The sequence below is a fragment of the Berghia stephanieae genome, chromosome 13 (assembly GCF_034508935.2).
Source record: "Berghia stephanieae isolate SIO BIC M18660-M18661 chromosome 13, UCSD_Bste_1.3, whole genome shotgun sequence".
NCBI classification, from domain to species: domain Eukaryota; kingdom Metazoa; phylum Mollusca; class Gastropoda; order Nudibranchia; family Aeolidiidae; genus Berghia; species Berghia stephanieae.
In genome coordinates, this window is record NC_088372.1 from 33,930,736 (window position 1) to 33,943,235 (window position 12,500).

A 12,500-nucleotide genomic window follows, 5' to 3' on the forward strand; every position below is an offset into this window, starting at 1 on the left:
AGAGAGAGGGAGAGAGGAGGAGAGAGAGAGGGAGAGAGAGGGAGGGAGAGAGAGAGAGAGAGAGAGAGAGAGAGAGAGAGAGAGAGAGAGAGATGAGTAAGATGAAAGTACACTTTTCAAAAAGATTAAATACACCAGACTGAGGACACAAAAAGACAGCATATCAAACTTTGAGAATTAACATGATTTCATAAAAAGAAAAAAGAAAGAAACAGAAAGAAATAGACATGTTAAAACAAAACTGTCATTAAAAAAAAATCCATAATCCAGGGAAAAATTCGAAACAGAAAGCTTTGAAATCTTCGTAAATCAGAGCTTATATCTCTTCGTAAATCAGAGCTAATATCTCTTCGTAAATCAGAGCTAATATCTCTTCGTAAATCAGAGCTAATATCTCTTCGTAAATCAGAGCTAATATCTCTTCGTAAATCAGAGCTAATATCTCTTCGTAAATCAGAGCTAATATCTCTTCGTAAATCAGAGCTAATATCTCTTCGTAAATCAGAGCTAATATCTCTTCGTAAATCAGAGCTAATATCTCTTCGTAAATCAGAGCTAAAATCTCTCCGTAAATCAGAGCTATATCTCTTAGTAAATCGGAGCTAATATCTCTTCGTAAATCAGAGCTAATATCTCTTAGTAAATCGGAGCTAATATCTCTTCGTAAATCAGAGCTAATATCTCTTCGTAAATCAGAGCTAATATCTCTTCGTAAATAGGAGCTAATATCTCTTCGTAAATCAGAGCTAATATCTCTTCGTAAATCAGAGCTAATATCTCTTCGTAAATCAGAGCTAATATCTCTTCGTAAATCAGAGCTAATATCTCTTCGTAAATCAGAGCTAAAATCTCTCCGTAAATCAGAGCTAATATCTCTTAGTAAATCGGAGCTAATATCTCTTCGTAAATCAGAGCTAATATCTCTTCGTAAATCAGAGCTAATATATCTTAGTAAATCGGAGCTAATATCTCTTCGTAAATCAGAGCTAATATCTCTTCGTAAATCAGAGCTAATATCTTCAAAAAAATGATCACATCTAATATTATAACAATCGGCTCTTTACATCTTAAACCATCTTTTGCTTGTTTAAAAATTCGTGGCTTGCTTGGAAGAATAATAAACGCTCTGGCTAACCTTATGAATCATCCATTACCCTGATCAGCATGGTTAATTAGCTACTCAAATACAACAGCATAGCCTTTTAAGGAAAAGCATCATTGAATTAAACAATTTTGGATAGCTCTCCAGTTGGAGATAAAAATTCGTAGTTTTAAGGACTGTTCCTAATCGTTCTTTGTCACCAGACAACACGAGCATAGAAAGTATAAAATATACGCCAATTTGTGTTACTGAGCAATATCATGTGTTGCGGTGTCAAAATTATGGTAATATATTATATTAGAAAACAAGTTATAGGAAAAACGATCCATATGATTGGTATATATATATATATATATATATATATATATATATATATATATATATATATATATATATATATATATTATATATATATATATATATATATATATATATATATATCGATGAGACTAAAGTCGTAGGAACAATTAAAGATGTAATCCAGCTATATGTTTGAATCAGGGATGCTCCTTTGACAAAATAAATTTTAAAAACCCTGAAAGTTTTTCTGATAAAGGCCTTGCTACATGTAAATGTTCATAAAAACTTTTTTTTTCATCAAATGGTATCACCCTTAAATCATAGAAAAGGATGCATCTAGCTTCCCCGTAGCTGTTGCCTTTAAACAAACAACCAATACTTTCATCATTTCTTTTTCAAAAAAGTGCATCCCTGAATTAATGGCAGAGTGAAACAAGTGAGACATTTTTTTCCGCGGAAAAATACATGAACACAATTTACGGTTTCTTTTCAGTTAGTTCACCTATTACAAATTACTATTTGGTATTTCAATGTTTTGAATTGTTCATTAGGGAAACAAAATAGAGAGCAAGGAATAAGTTTGCTGCTATGTTTAACACCATGGATTTTATATTTTATGAAGAAAAAGTTTTAAAAACGAGATCAGGTTAAATTAAACTTGAACAAATCTGTTGGTTAAATTCACTTCCTATGTTAACCTATTGTTGCTTGAAGTAAAAGACACAGCTGGTTCCCCGTGTGTTGAATTGGTGAGTCGTTCACGAGCAGTCAGAGTTTATTATTTTTATGAACTTGACTGAAGAGACCTTCGTGCTGGATAGTCCTTTGCTCTTCTTTCTGGATTATTTTTAATTGTCAAATTCGGTGTTATGTAGGAATAGGTTAGATGTATATAACTGAATTTGTTTTAAAAATGAATTAACGACGGTTTTTGTTGTGAATTCATTTTTTAAAAAATGAGCTTAACATTGAATTCCAAGCATTATCTTGACTCCAGTCCGACATAAATGCCGTTTTGAGATGACTGGTCCAAAATTTGAATTCATTTCAATTATTTGATTATTTATTTGATTGGTTTAAAAAAAAAAACGCCCTCGATGGTTGGCAGCTAAAGGAACGTCTCTTGAGATTTTTGTCCACGTAAGTTCTGACTGCATGTGAATTACCCCTCTAAAAGGCACCATTGGTTTTACAAAAGGTGTGATCAATGAAAATATACACACGAAAAAGACATGAAGAAATAATATTGTGGTATTGTAGAGTGCAGCGAGTAACACTGATCTCAATGAAGCCGACGAGGGACAGACACGAGAGACACGCACAAAGGGGCATGGGTAAACCTTTCATAAAAGTGCGGAAAATAATTGTTTGAATCAGAATTGGTGCTGAGAGATACGTGTGAATTGACAATTGGCATAAACAGGGTGTTGACAGATGTGTTAGCTCAGTACAAACCACACAGTATTATCGTCACTGGAAAAGTCAACAGAAATCAGAGAGTAAAGTACGAACCCAATAACAGACCTTTCATGTTCCTGCCTCATGTGCAGCATTGTCACCTGTCCTTATACAGTTGTATCCAGGATTCATGTTCCTCCAGCCAAAACGGACCCATTCCATCATTGAAATAAAGAACAGCTGACGATGAATCAAACCTTGTAAGGCTCGGGAGATTTAAGAAAAACCCGTCGAAGAGCTTTTTCTACAATCTAAAATTTGATCCTAAAGATCCCAATAGAAGAAATGGCTGTGCTTTTGTGATCTTGATTTTATCTTGAAATTGGCTGGTAAGGTTTCCTTGAAGGATTCATCGGTGTATCAAACGCTTGATCGAAATCAACAGATGCCATGAAGACACGGATCAATCAGACTACAACATTCTATTGTTTCAAACGTTGTATAGAAGTCAAGTAACCAATAATATATTATGTGGTTTTCATTTTTTATGATTTTGGCCTGGACGTGATAGGCGTGCAAAATTGGTTTTGTAGTTCTAGTTGTCATGGTGACGCACACACAAACATGTGTAAAAATAGCAGAGAATGTTCTGTTTGGTTAACTTGACACGTAATAATAAATTGTTCTTGGTGTCTGATTGATGTTGGACTGCTTTTTGGGAAATCCTGAATGAATCCTTCGTTGGGTATCTTTGGATGTTTTCTCCATAACATTCTGATCCATTGAATCCTGGTTCTTTTCTTCTCCATCAAAGTCGATGATAGGCATTAAAAAAACCCCCATCCTTCAGAACCCCAAGACATATGTCTGGAGATGTCAACGCCATGCAAAGCCAAAGTAATTGGATCTGAATGAAGAGTTTACACTAACAAACTTTGAGACGCTTGAGTGGTGCCTTTGTACAAATCATTGAAATGCCATACTCGGAATGGAAAACAATATCATTCAAAACAAATCCTAAACCTCATCTACAAACTCAATGATAATATTTCACAATGCCCAATAAAACCAGTGAGAAAAAAAATCCAAACACCTAAATACAAAAATAACATACTGAGACGATTCAAACTAAACGAATGCCAGTGCCAACAAAATGAGTGAACAGAAATAAAAGACAAAGGCAGAATAGACTCGATGGTTACATCATTATAGCATTGATTGAAAATACAGCAAAAATGGAAAATGCAATTGTTAGTAAAAAAACATTGACGTATGGAATGTATTGAGTAAAACAGAAATGTCTCAAACATCAGTCAACTGTTACAGCCAATCTAAAATCAACAAAACTGATTCTCAAAGACATGTAGATATAAATGTCTATAATATCCCAATAAACTGTCATAGCTAGAACTCATTGAATACTCATAGATTGAACTTAACATTTATCCCAGGTTGTTATAATCTTGACACCTTTACTTTTCTAAAACTCCTTTGCCGTATAATTTCATATAAAATTGTCAAAATTATTTACAGTATATACACACCGAAGAATCGGATCACGAGAGGTCCAAAACAGTTTACAGTAAAAACTTAAAAACTGACGAGGTCTGAATAAATTAACAGCAAACTTTACCGCAGACTAAAAATTAAAACAAGAATAACTTGTACTGCAATTGTGGTCAATAACAAGAAACGTCACTTCTTTAAAAAAACAAAACAACATTAATAATAATAATAATAATAATAATAATAATAATAATAATAATAATAATAATAATAATAATAATAATAATAATATTAATAATAATAATAAAACCGCAAATAACAGCAAATGAAAAAAAAAACACGTTGGATGAACATCAAATGATAAAACCACAAATACGAGCTGGCGACTAACACCCTTTATTACTGTGCATAAGAGACGGAGTTAGTAAAGACATCCGATGTAAAAGCCGCAATCAAACTCCAATCCAACTCCAAAAGATTGACCCAAAACTTGTACGACAATTATAATTTAATATTAGTAAACCATTTCTGAAAAAAAACGACGAATAAAGAGGAGAAAAAAAACACCTATAGGAGGAAGAAAGTAAGAGAATATTACAACAAAATTGGCAGAGACTAAAAAAAGTAAACACAAAACATTTTTGTTGGACAACAGGGAGAGATGATAGACGACAACAACGACGAGATCTCGTTCCCAAGAACTAGAAGACAGAAAAAAAACTAGAAATTGTATGCCTGACTTATTGTCGTCATTCAGAGTAATCGCCCCTTACTTGTAATCGTCGGGAGCCAGGGTATTTTCTTTGGCGGTCTGCAAGGCCGCGTCCCAGTCTGAGTTGATATTCAGGTTCGCGTTTGCTGCGGTTGTGTTCATATTGCCCGCTCCTCCTCCTCCCAGGGGGCGTTTGTTCACGTGATCGGCAATATCCACGTCATCATCGTCGTCGTCGTAATCGTCATCATCCTCGGTTTTATCTCCGTCGTCATCGCCATCTGGCTTGCTGTGGTCGAGGGAAGTGGGATAAAAATAGAAAAATAATATATAGAGGTTAAACATTGTGAATTTTAAATTAAATTCAAAATTTAAAATGTTAAAAAATTTCCCTTTATTCATATCTTGGGGAAAAATTGTTTCGAGGGTCTATTCCAAGGGAAGACTGGATCAACCCAGGCGTGAGCCGCAGTGCAGCGCCGCAAATTGAGCTATGACGAGGTGACTTGCCCAAAAGCCACACAACGAAGCGGTGGCTGATCGAACTCGGTACCTTTCGGATACGAAGCAAAGACCGTTGAGCCCCGCTGCCCCCCCCCCCCCCTTTGAACACATAATAAGGTTTCCTTGGGATTGATCTGACATATGTGACTCAACGTCTCAAAATGATATTATGTCGGGATGAAAAGGACTCCAAAAGTGAGTTAAAAATGGGAAATAGGACCTCTGACTTTGGTTTTTGGTTGTTGTCGTTGTTTAAAAAAATTTTTTTTTTTATGTGTGTGTGCAAGAAATATCATTTTGTTTTCTCCACACTACGTAGAGAAAGTAACAGCAAGTTGCATGTTTGTGTCTATAAATTCGATTTCCATCATCTAGTCCATCCCGTCATAATACCGTTTTGAGAGTGGGGTCATAAACGTTAGTCGTCGGAAGTTTAAAATCCAAGCCCACTCCCCTCAACGGAGGTATCTATTTGAATGCCAAATGTACGAATTCAGCTTGAACTTCCATTATTGAAAACTCTCAAACCTGGGACTTCTCAATGGAGTTTTTGACAAGATAGATGAAGGTAATTTTAATCAATTGATATTTTTGAAGGCCGAATTTTCGGGCCAAAATTCTAAATACGTGTTAAAAAAAAATCTCGTTGTATTAATATTAGAGATTTTGACAAGATGAGAGTGGAGTGTAAATAATACAATTCCTTTCATTGCAAAAGCCTTAAAGATCGGGTTTCCTATCAATTTTATTCTATTCACTTTTCCGGGCCCAATTCGTCCCGACGTAACACCGTTATGAGGACGACGGGTCTCAAGTAATAAATATGATGCTGGATATCAATGTAAAATGTAATGGAACCTGTAAAGGGTTAAGGATTTATGGAAATGGTTAACGTTGTTTGTCTACGTGACATTTTGTAACATTGTAACTATTTGGAGTTCTATTAATCATTTGTGCTATCCAATTTCCTGAAAGAAGAATCACAACGGAAATATTGATCATTGCACCATGCACGATACAGGCATACTGACATTTAAAACATTATAATTAGGGATGCTGTTTACAATCTTTATTATTATTATTATTATTATTATTATTATTGTTATTGTTATTATCATTATTATTATTATTATTATTATTGTTATTATTATCAATATTATTATTATTATTATTATTATTATTATTATTATTATTATTATTATTATTATTATTAGTATTATTATTGTTATTATCATTATTATTATTATTATTATTATTATTATTATTATTATTATTATTATATTATTATTGTTATTATCATTATTATTATTATTATTGTTATTATCATTATTATTATTATTATTATTATTGTTATTATCATTATTATTATTATTATTATTATTATTATTATTATTATTATTATTATTATTATTATAATAATAATAATTATTATTATTATTATTATTATTATTATTATTATCATCATTATCATCATTATTACTATTATTATTATTATTATTATTATTATTATTATTATTATTATTATTATTATCATTATTATTATTATTGTTATTATCATTATTATTATTATTATTATTATTATTATTATTATTATTATTATTATTATTATATGTTATTATCATTATTATTATTATTATTATTATTATTATCATCATCATCATTATCATTATTATTATTATTATTATTATTATTATTATTATTATTTCCTGCCATCATCGTAATCCATATCATTATTAATCATTACTAAAGCACGGGGCAAATCCTGGCCATGTCAACATGTTTACTCACACAGCCCAATCCCATTAGGCCCTGCTCTCTAATGAAACAGACACCGTGGTAGTATCTGATGAGAATGTCAACCCCATTAGTACGCATGTTTACAACTGAGATTAATGATCCCTTCCGAAATCGTTGTCTAACAAAATTCACAATTTCCGAGGGAACTGCGATAATGAATGGCAATGTCGTAAACAGGTAAAACGCTTTTATACATTTAATGTTGGTCAGAAAAAAAAACAAACTTATGTTGATGTGACCACTCGTCTCAAAACTGTATTATGTCGGGATGATGAATATGACCCCGAAAAGTGATTGTAGAAACATAAAAGATGATAAAAAGACCTTCATGTCCCCCCCCCCCCCCGCCCACATTCCCTCCCCCTTATTGTCTTTTTGCAATGCAAGATATATAATATTCTGCACCATAATGAATAAAAACTAACCCTACGTTTCATAATAATAATATGTGTGTCTATAATTCAATATCTAGCTCCTAGTTCATCCCGACATTTATAAAATGAACGGCTCCCGCCACGTCATCATTAGATACCGTCGCCCAGGCATTCCATGAAGGAATATAGATAATCCATCAAACAAGATGTCTGATGTCAACAGGAATCATGTCCAAAATGAGCAAATTAAGGGTTAATAATCTTGCTCAAGGGCAACCCCCCTCCCCCCCAAAAAAAAAAAAAAAAAAAATAAAACAAAACAAAAACAACAGGCCCACCCCCCCAAAAAAAAAAACATAAAAAAAACAAAAAAAAAACCCAAAAAAACAAAGTGCCTGAAGTGGGGCGCCAACTTGGGACCTTCCGGGTCACAATGTAACGCCTTAACCACGCGGCTACTTGGCCCCCGACAGAATAACGTTTAAGTTCAAGACCATAAGAACACCAGATTGCCTACATGGGTCACAGCTCATTGCACGAGTCTAAACTCCGTAATAATGACACTATGCCGGAATCTCATTTAACCCTTTACATCCGGTATTATGTCGGAGCGAACTGGACGCTTAAAACAACAGTTATAATATAATGCAATCATTCGCCTTCATCCGGTAATATGTCGTTAGAACCAAATACGGAAAATTGGTATAGATAATAGAAAGTAATTGACGTCACTCAGCTCGTTGTTATTGTTTTTAGCCAGCCATTTTTATGAGTAGAATAATACTCTTATCAATCGGACTATAAACGTTCAAGGTCACACATAGTTTTACACGTATAGAAAGTACAATCTGTATATTCGTTTTAAATCACTGCACTCTGATTGTCCTGGATACATTAATGACATGCTAAAATTCTAGCTACGTCCCAGCCAGAAATCTGAGATCAAAGTCTGATAATCACATTCTTGTGAAGCCAAAAATAAATGACACGTAAAAATTGGCGACTTTCCGTTTGAATATTCGGCACCCCTTATATGGAACTCCCTTCCAAGATATATCAGAGACAGTAATTATTCAAAATTCTTTAACATTTTAAACAGTTTACTTTTAATATGTTACTCTGTAGAATTATATTGTTTTGTTCCATACTGTATGTTTGAGCGGTTGTATGTTTGAGTGAAAGTTGTCATGTTACTGTCAAGCGCTTTGAGCTTGTTGAGATACGGGGTAAGGCGCTATATAAAAACAAAAATATGAAAATAGAATTTACAGCCAGAAATATCAGACTTGCGTCGAATCTGTTATGCCTTTGAGAGGAGAATGAATATCATATTTTGGTGTGATAAAATATAACAATCATTCATATTTTTTGTTACCAGTTTAACTTTCACTTTTTAGCATCTTATTCATCCCGACATAAAACCGTTTTGAGACGCTGTGTCACATTTAGAAACAAGGTGATGAAAAATAGGATCTTCGAGATTTTTGCAATGTGAGAAATACTATTTATTTTCCACCAAAACGAAAGGACAATAACCCTAACTTTCATATCTGTGTCTACAAATTAAATAGGGGAATAAAAGTGTGATGTTACAAAAACTGGTTCCAATCTCATTGGAAGTGTAAAACCATTCTTCCAGAGGACTGGACTCATCTTCTGGCTTCAGAGGTATGGCGTCTTATTTTCTAAATATAAGCTTGTCATCAATAAAGATCATTTATCCTTCATCTATCCTCGCTATTTAACGTCCCCTCAACTTAAGAATCTGTCTAAACATCCCGCTAATAAAATAGTTATGCCACCTTATGATTCAATACGTAACCGATTTATTATTGGTCCTCCGAAGAACTGGTTATATACACACTTCCAATGAGTTTGGAACTGGAATAGTAAAAGGTGTGACGTCACGACTTTTCTGCCCTGTAGAATGAAGAAAATTGACGTCACTCAGGCCTTTGTTATTGTTTTTAGATAGCCATTTTGGTGATTAGTTTTCCATGGAGTATATCACTAAGACTACAAGGTGACACATAGATTTGTGTGTCGGTATGTCATATCCGGCTGACGGATGCTATGAGTATTTTACCTAAACGCATAGCATCAATTTTCAGCACCTTGTTCGGAAGGTCTGAGAGGAGCATAGTTGAATCCACGGAAAAAGGCTCTTTACTCACATTCTCTCACTGTGCTTAGGTGTAAAATGAGCACCTGGCCGCAGCGTTGTATCTGTCGAAAAAATTGTTATATTGCCTAATAGGCGTCAAGTCTCGTCCTACATGTTATGTGTTGCTGTTGGTTAGGGACCCCTTGTAAAGCGCTTAGAGCACGTTTAGTGGAAATTGCGCTATGAAATAGCTCACGTTTATCTAATTTAAGCAACTGTGTTTATAACGGAAAAAAAAAACTACGTGCACGAATTTATAGCTCTGATAAAGAACTGAACAAAAGTATATGAATGGTGCCAGACAAAGCAAGAGAGACAAATCTGATTACCGAGATCGACTGATTATTTGGGATGGTTTCTTTCTTGTTTTGTCTGGCACCTTTCCTACACACTTGTTCAGTTCTTTATCTTACACCGGTGCCTGCTTAATTTCTTAATTTGATAATAGTTCTGCTAACCGAATGCAAATTTTGGACCAGGTTTAACATTGTTGTAATGGACAATACTTTGTTTGTTTGAGAGTATTTTCCTGAGAGCCCATAACTATAGGAAGGAAAACCCACACCCCTCTACCGTTCCAGTTCCAAAATAATCGGAAGTGTGTCTGTAACCAGTCCTTCGGAGGACTAATAATGAATAGGTCACATATTGAATCATAAGGTGATATAACTATTTTAGTAGCAGGATGCATAGGCAAATTCTTAGGGTTACGGGACGAAAAATAGCGAAGAGGTATGATCGGCTATGTGGTCTAGTGGTATAACACTCGCTTTCGGATCGGAAGGTCTTGGGTTCGAGCCTCGCGCTCGGCGCCTAGTTGAGTCCTTGGAAAAGGCTCTTTACTCACATTCTCTCACCTTACTTAGGTGTAAAATGAGTACCTGGCCGTTAACAGCGTTGTCTATGTCCGAAAAATTGTAATATCGCCAAACAGGCGTCATGCCCCGTCCTACATGTTAGATGTTGCTGTTGACCAGAGACCCCATGTAAAGCGCTTTGAGCACATTTAGTGGATATTGCGCTATATAAAGCTCATTTTTATTTTTATATTTTTTATCTTTATTAACGACCAGCCTATATTTAGACTAGAAACAAGGACTACTGTAACTGAGTCCTCGACTAGAAAACAAGATGCCATCACTCTGAAACCAGAAGATCATCACACAAGATATTTATTAATTGTTCCAAAAGTGTGATTTTACACTTCCAATGAGATAGGAACCAGTTTTTAAAAAAAAACTATCACACTTTTGATGCTTATTTGGTTTATCGGACCTGTAAATAAGAACGCGTTGGCTAAAACCGGTCAGACGACAGTACTCAGTACTAAAAGATTAAATCACGTCGACAGTCGGTGACTCACACATAATGATAGTGATTGTATTTCATTGATTTCATCATGGTCAATACCGGCTTGTGTCAAGCTTATACAAATTTATGTGACCCCTCGTACCTGATGCTATGCGTTTAGCTAAAATACTCACAGCATCCGTCAGCCACATGAAACGTACCAACACACAAAGTCATAGGTAACCTTTAACGTTTATGGTCTGATTTATAGAATTTAGTGAGAACTATTCACCTAACAGGCTGTATAAAATCAATAACAAAGTGCTGAGAGGCGTCAACTTTGTTTCTTCTATAATATGCAATTTCTCTCATCATCATGATGTTCAAAAACTGGTTCCAATTTCATTGGAAGTGTAAAACAACTCTTCCAGAGGACTAGATACTATATTCCTTGTATAATTGATATTCTAGTTTAAGAGTGATGGCGTCTTATTTTCTAGTCTAGTCTATAGATAGTTCGAAGATGACGTCACACAGGTCTTTGTTATTGTTTTTTGCCATCCGCGTTTATGAGTAATGCTCACTGTACTCTATTAACCTGACTATAAACGTTCATGGATACACACAGTTTTGTGTGTTGGTCCGCTATACTTCCGGATGGCAATGTTATGAGCTTCTTAGCTAAGCGCATACTATCTGTCTATATGCTGGTCGTCATTAAAAATCATTCTTCCTCGTTCCTTTGCGTCCTGTAATCCTAAAAAAAAATCTGCCTATACGTCTAGTTACAAAAATAGCTATACCATCTTATGATTCAATGTGTAACCTATTCATTATTACTCATCCGCGAAGGACTGGTTACAAAACACTTAAAGGAGTTTGGAACCGGAAGACTTGAAGGTGTCAAAATTTTGTGCTAAATGCTCACACAATGTGGGGCTAAATTATTCGGCTGCAAGTCACGTTATCTAAGGTGGCTAAGACATTAGCGCAAACCGTCAATAAATATTTTAAAATATTTTCTGCCAGTGGTTGATCTTCATATTCAGGCTCCACTGTAGTAACAGATAATTGGATTCACTAGTCTGATGTCACGTCGCCCAGCAACGACGAGCAGAAAATGGGTACTTTTTATTCTTCATGCTGGCTAGAGCTTTTCATGTCATGTGATCAGAATGTATAAAAGTCAAAACACGATCATATTTATAATGTTTTTTCTCCTCTGGATACCCTTTTATACTTGTCGGAGAAATATTTCATAAGGGCGTTCGCCATTGTTCCGATAGTTTTGAGCCAGTTACTAAGTTACCATGCGTCATTACGAGGGAAGTGACGTCATGACTGTTGAAGCCT

The 12,500-nt window shown here is 34.6% G+C and overlaps 1 protein-coding gene across 1 annotated transcript in view; it reads right to left on the reverse strand.

The window, feature by feature from the left end:
* Window positions 1-12,500, reverse strand: part of LOC144959023 (myosin-IIIb-like) — a gene marked incomplete in the record, with an annotated part of 230,741 nt that overhangs the window by 7,694 nt on the left and 210,547 nt on the right. Inside the window, 1 exon segment of the mRNA XM_078891357.1 lies at window positions 5,080-5,307. Coding sequence (XP_078747483.1) covers window positions 5,080-5,307 — 228 coding nt within the window.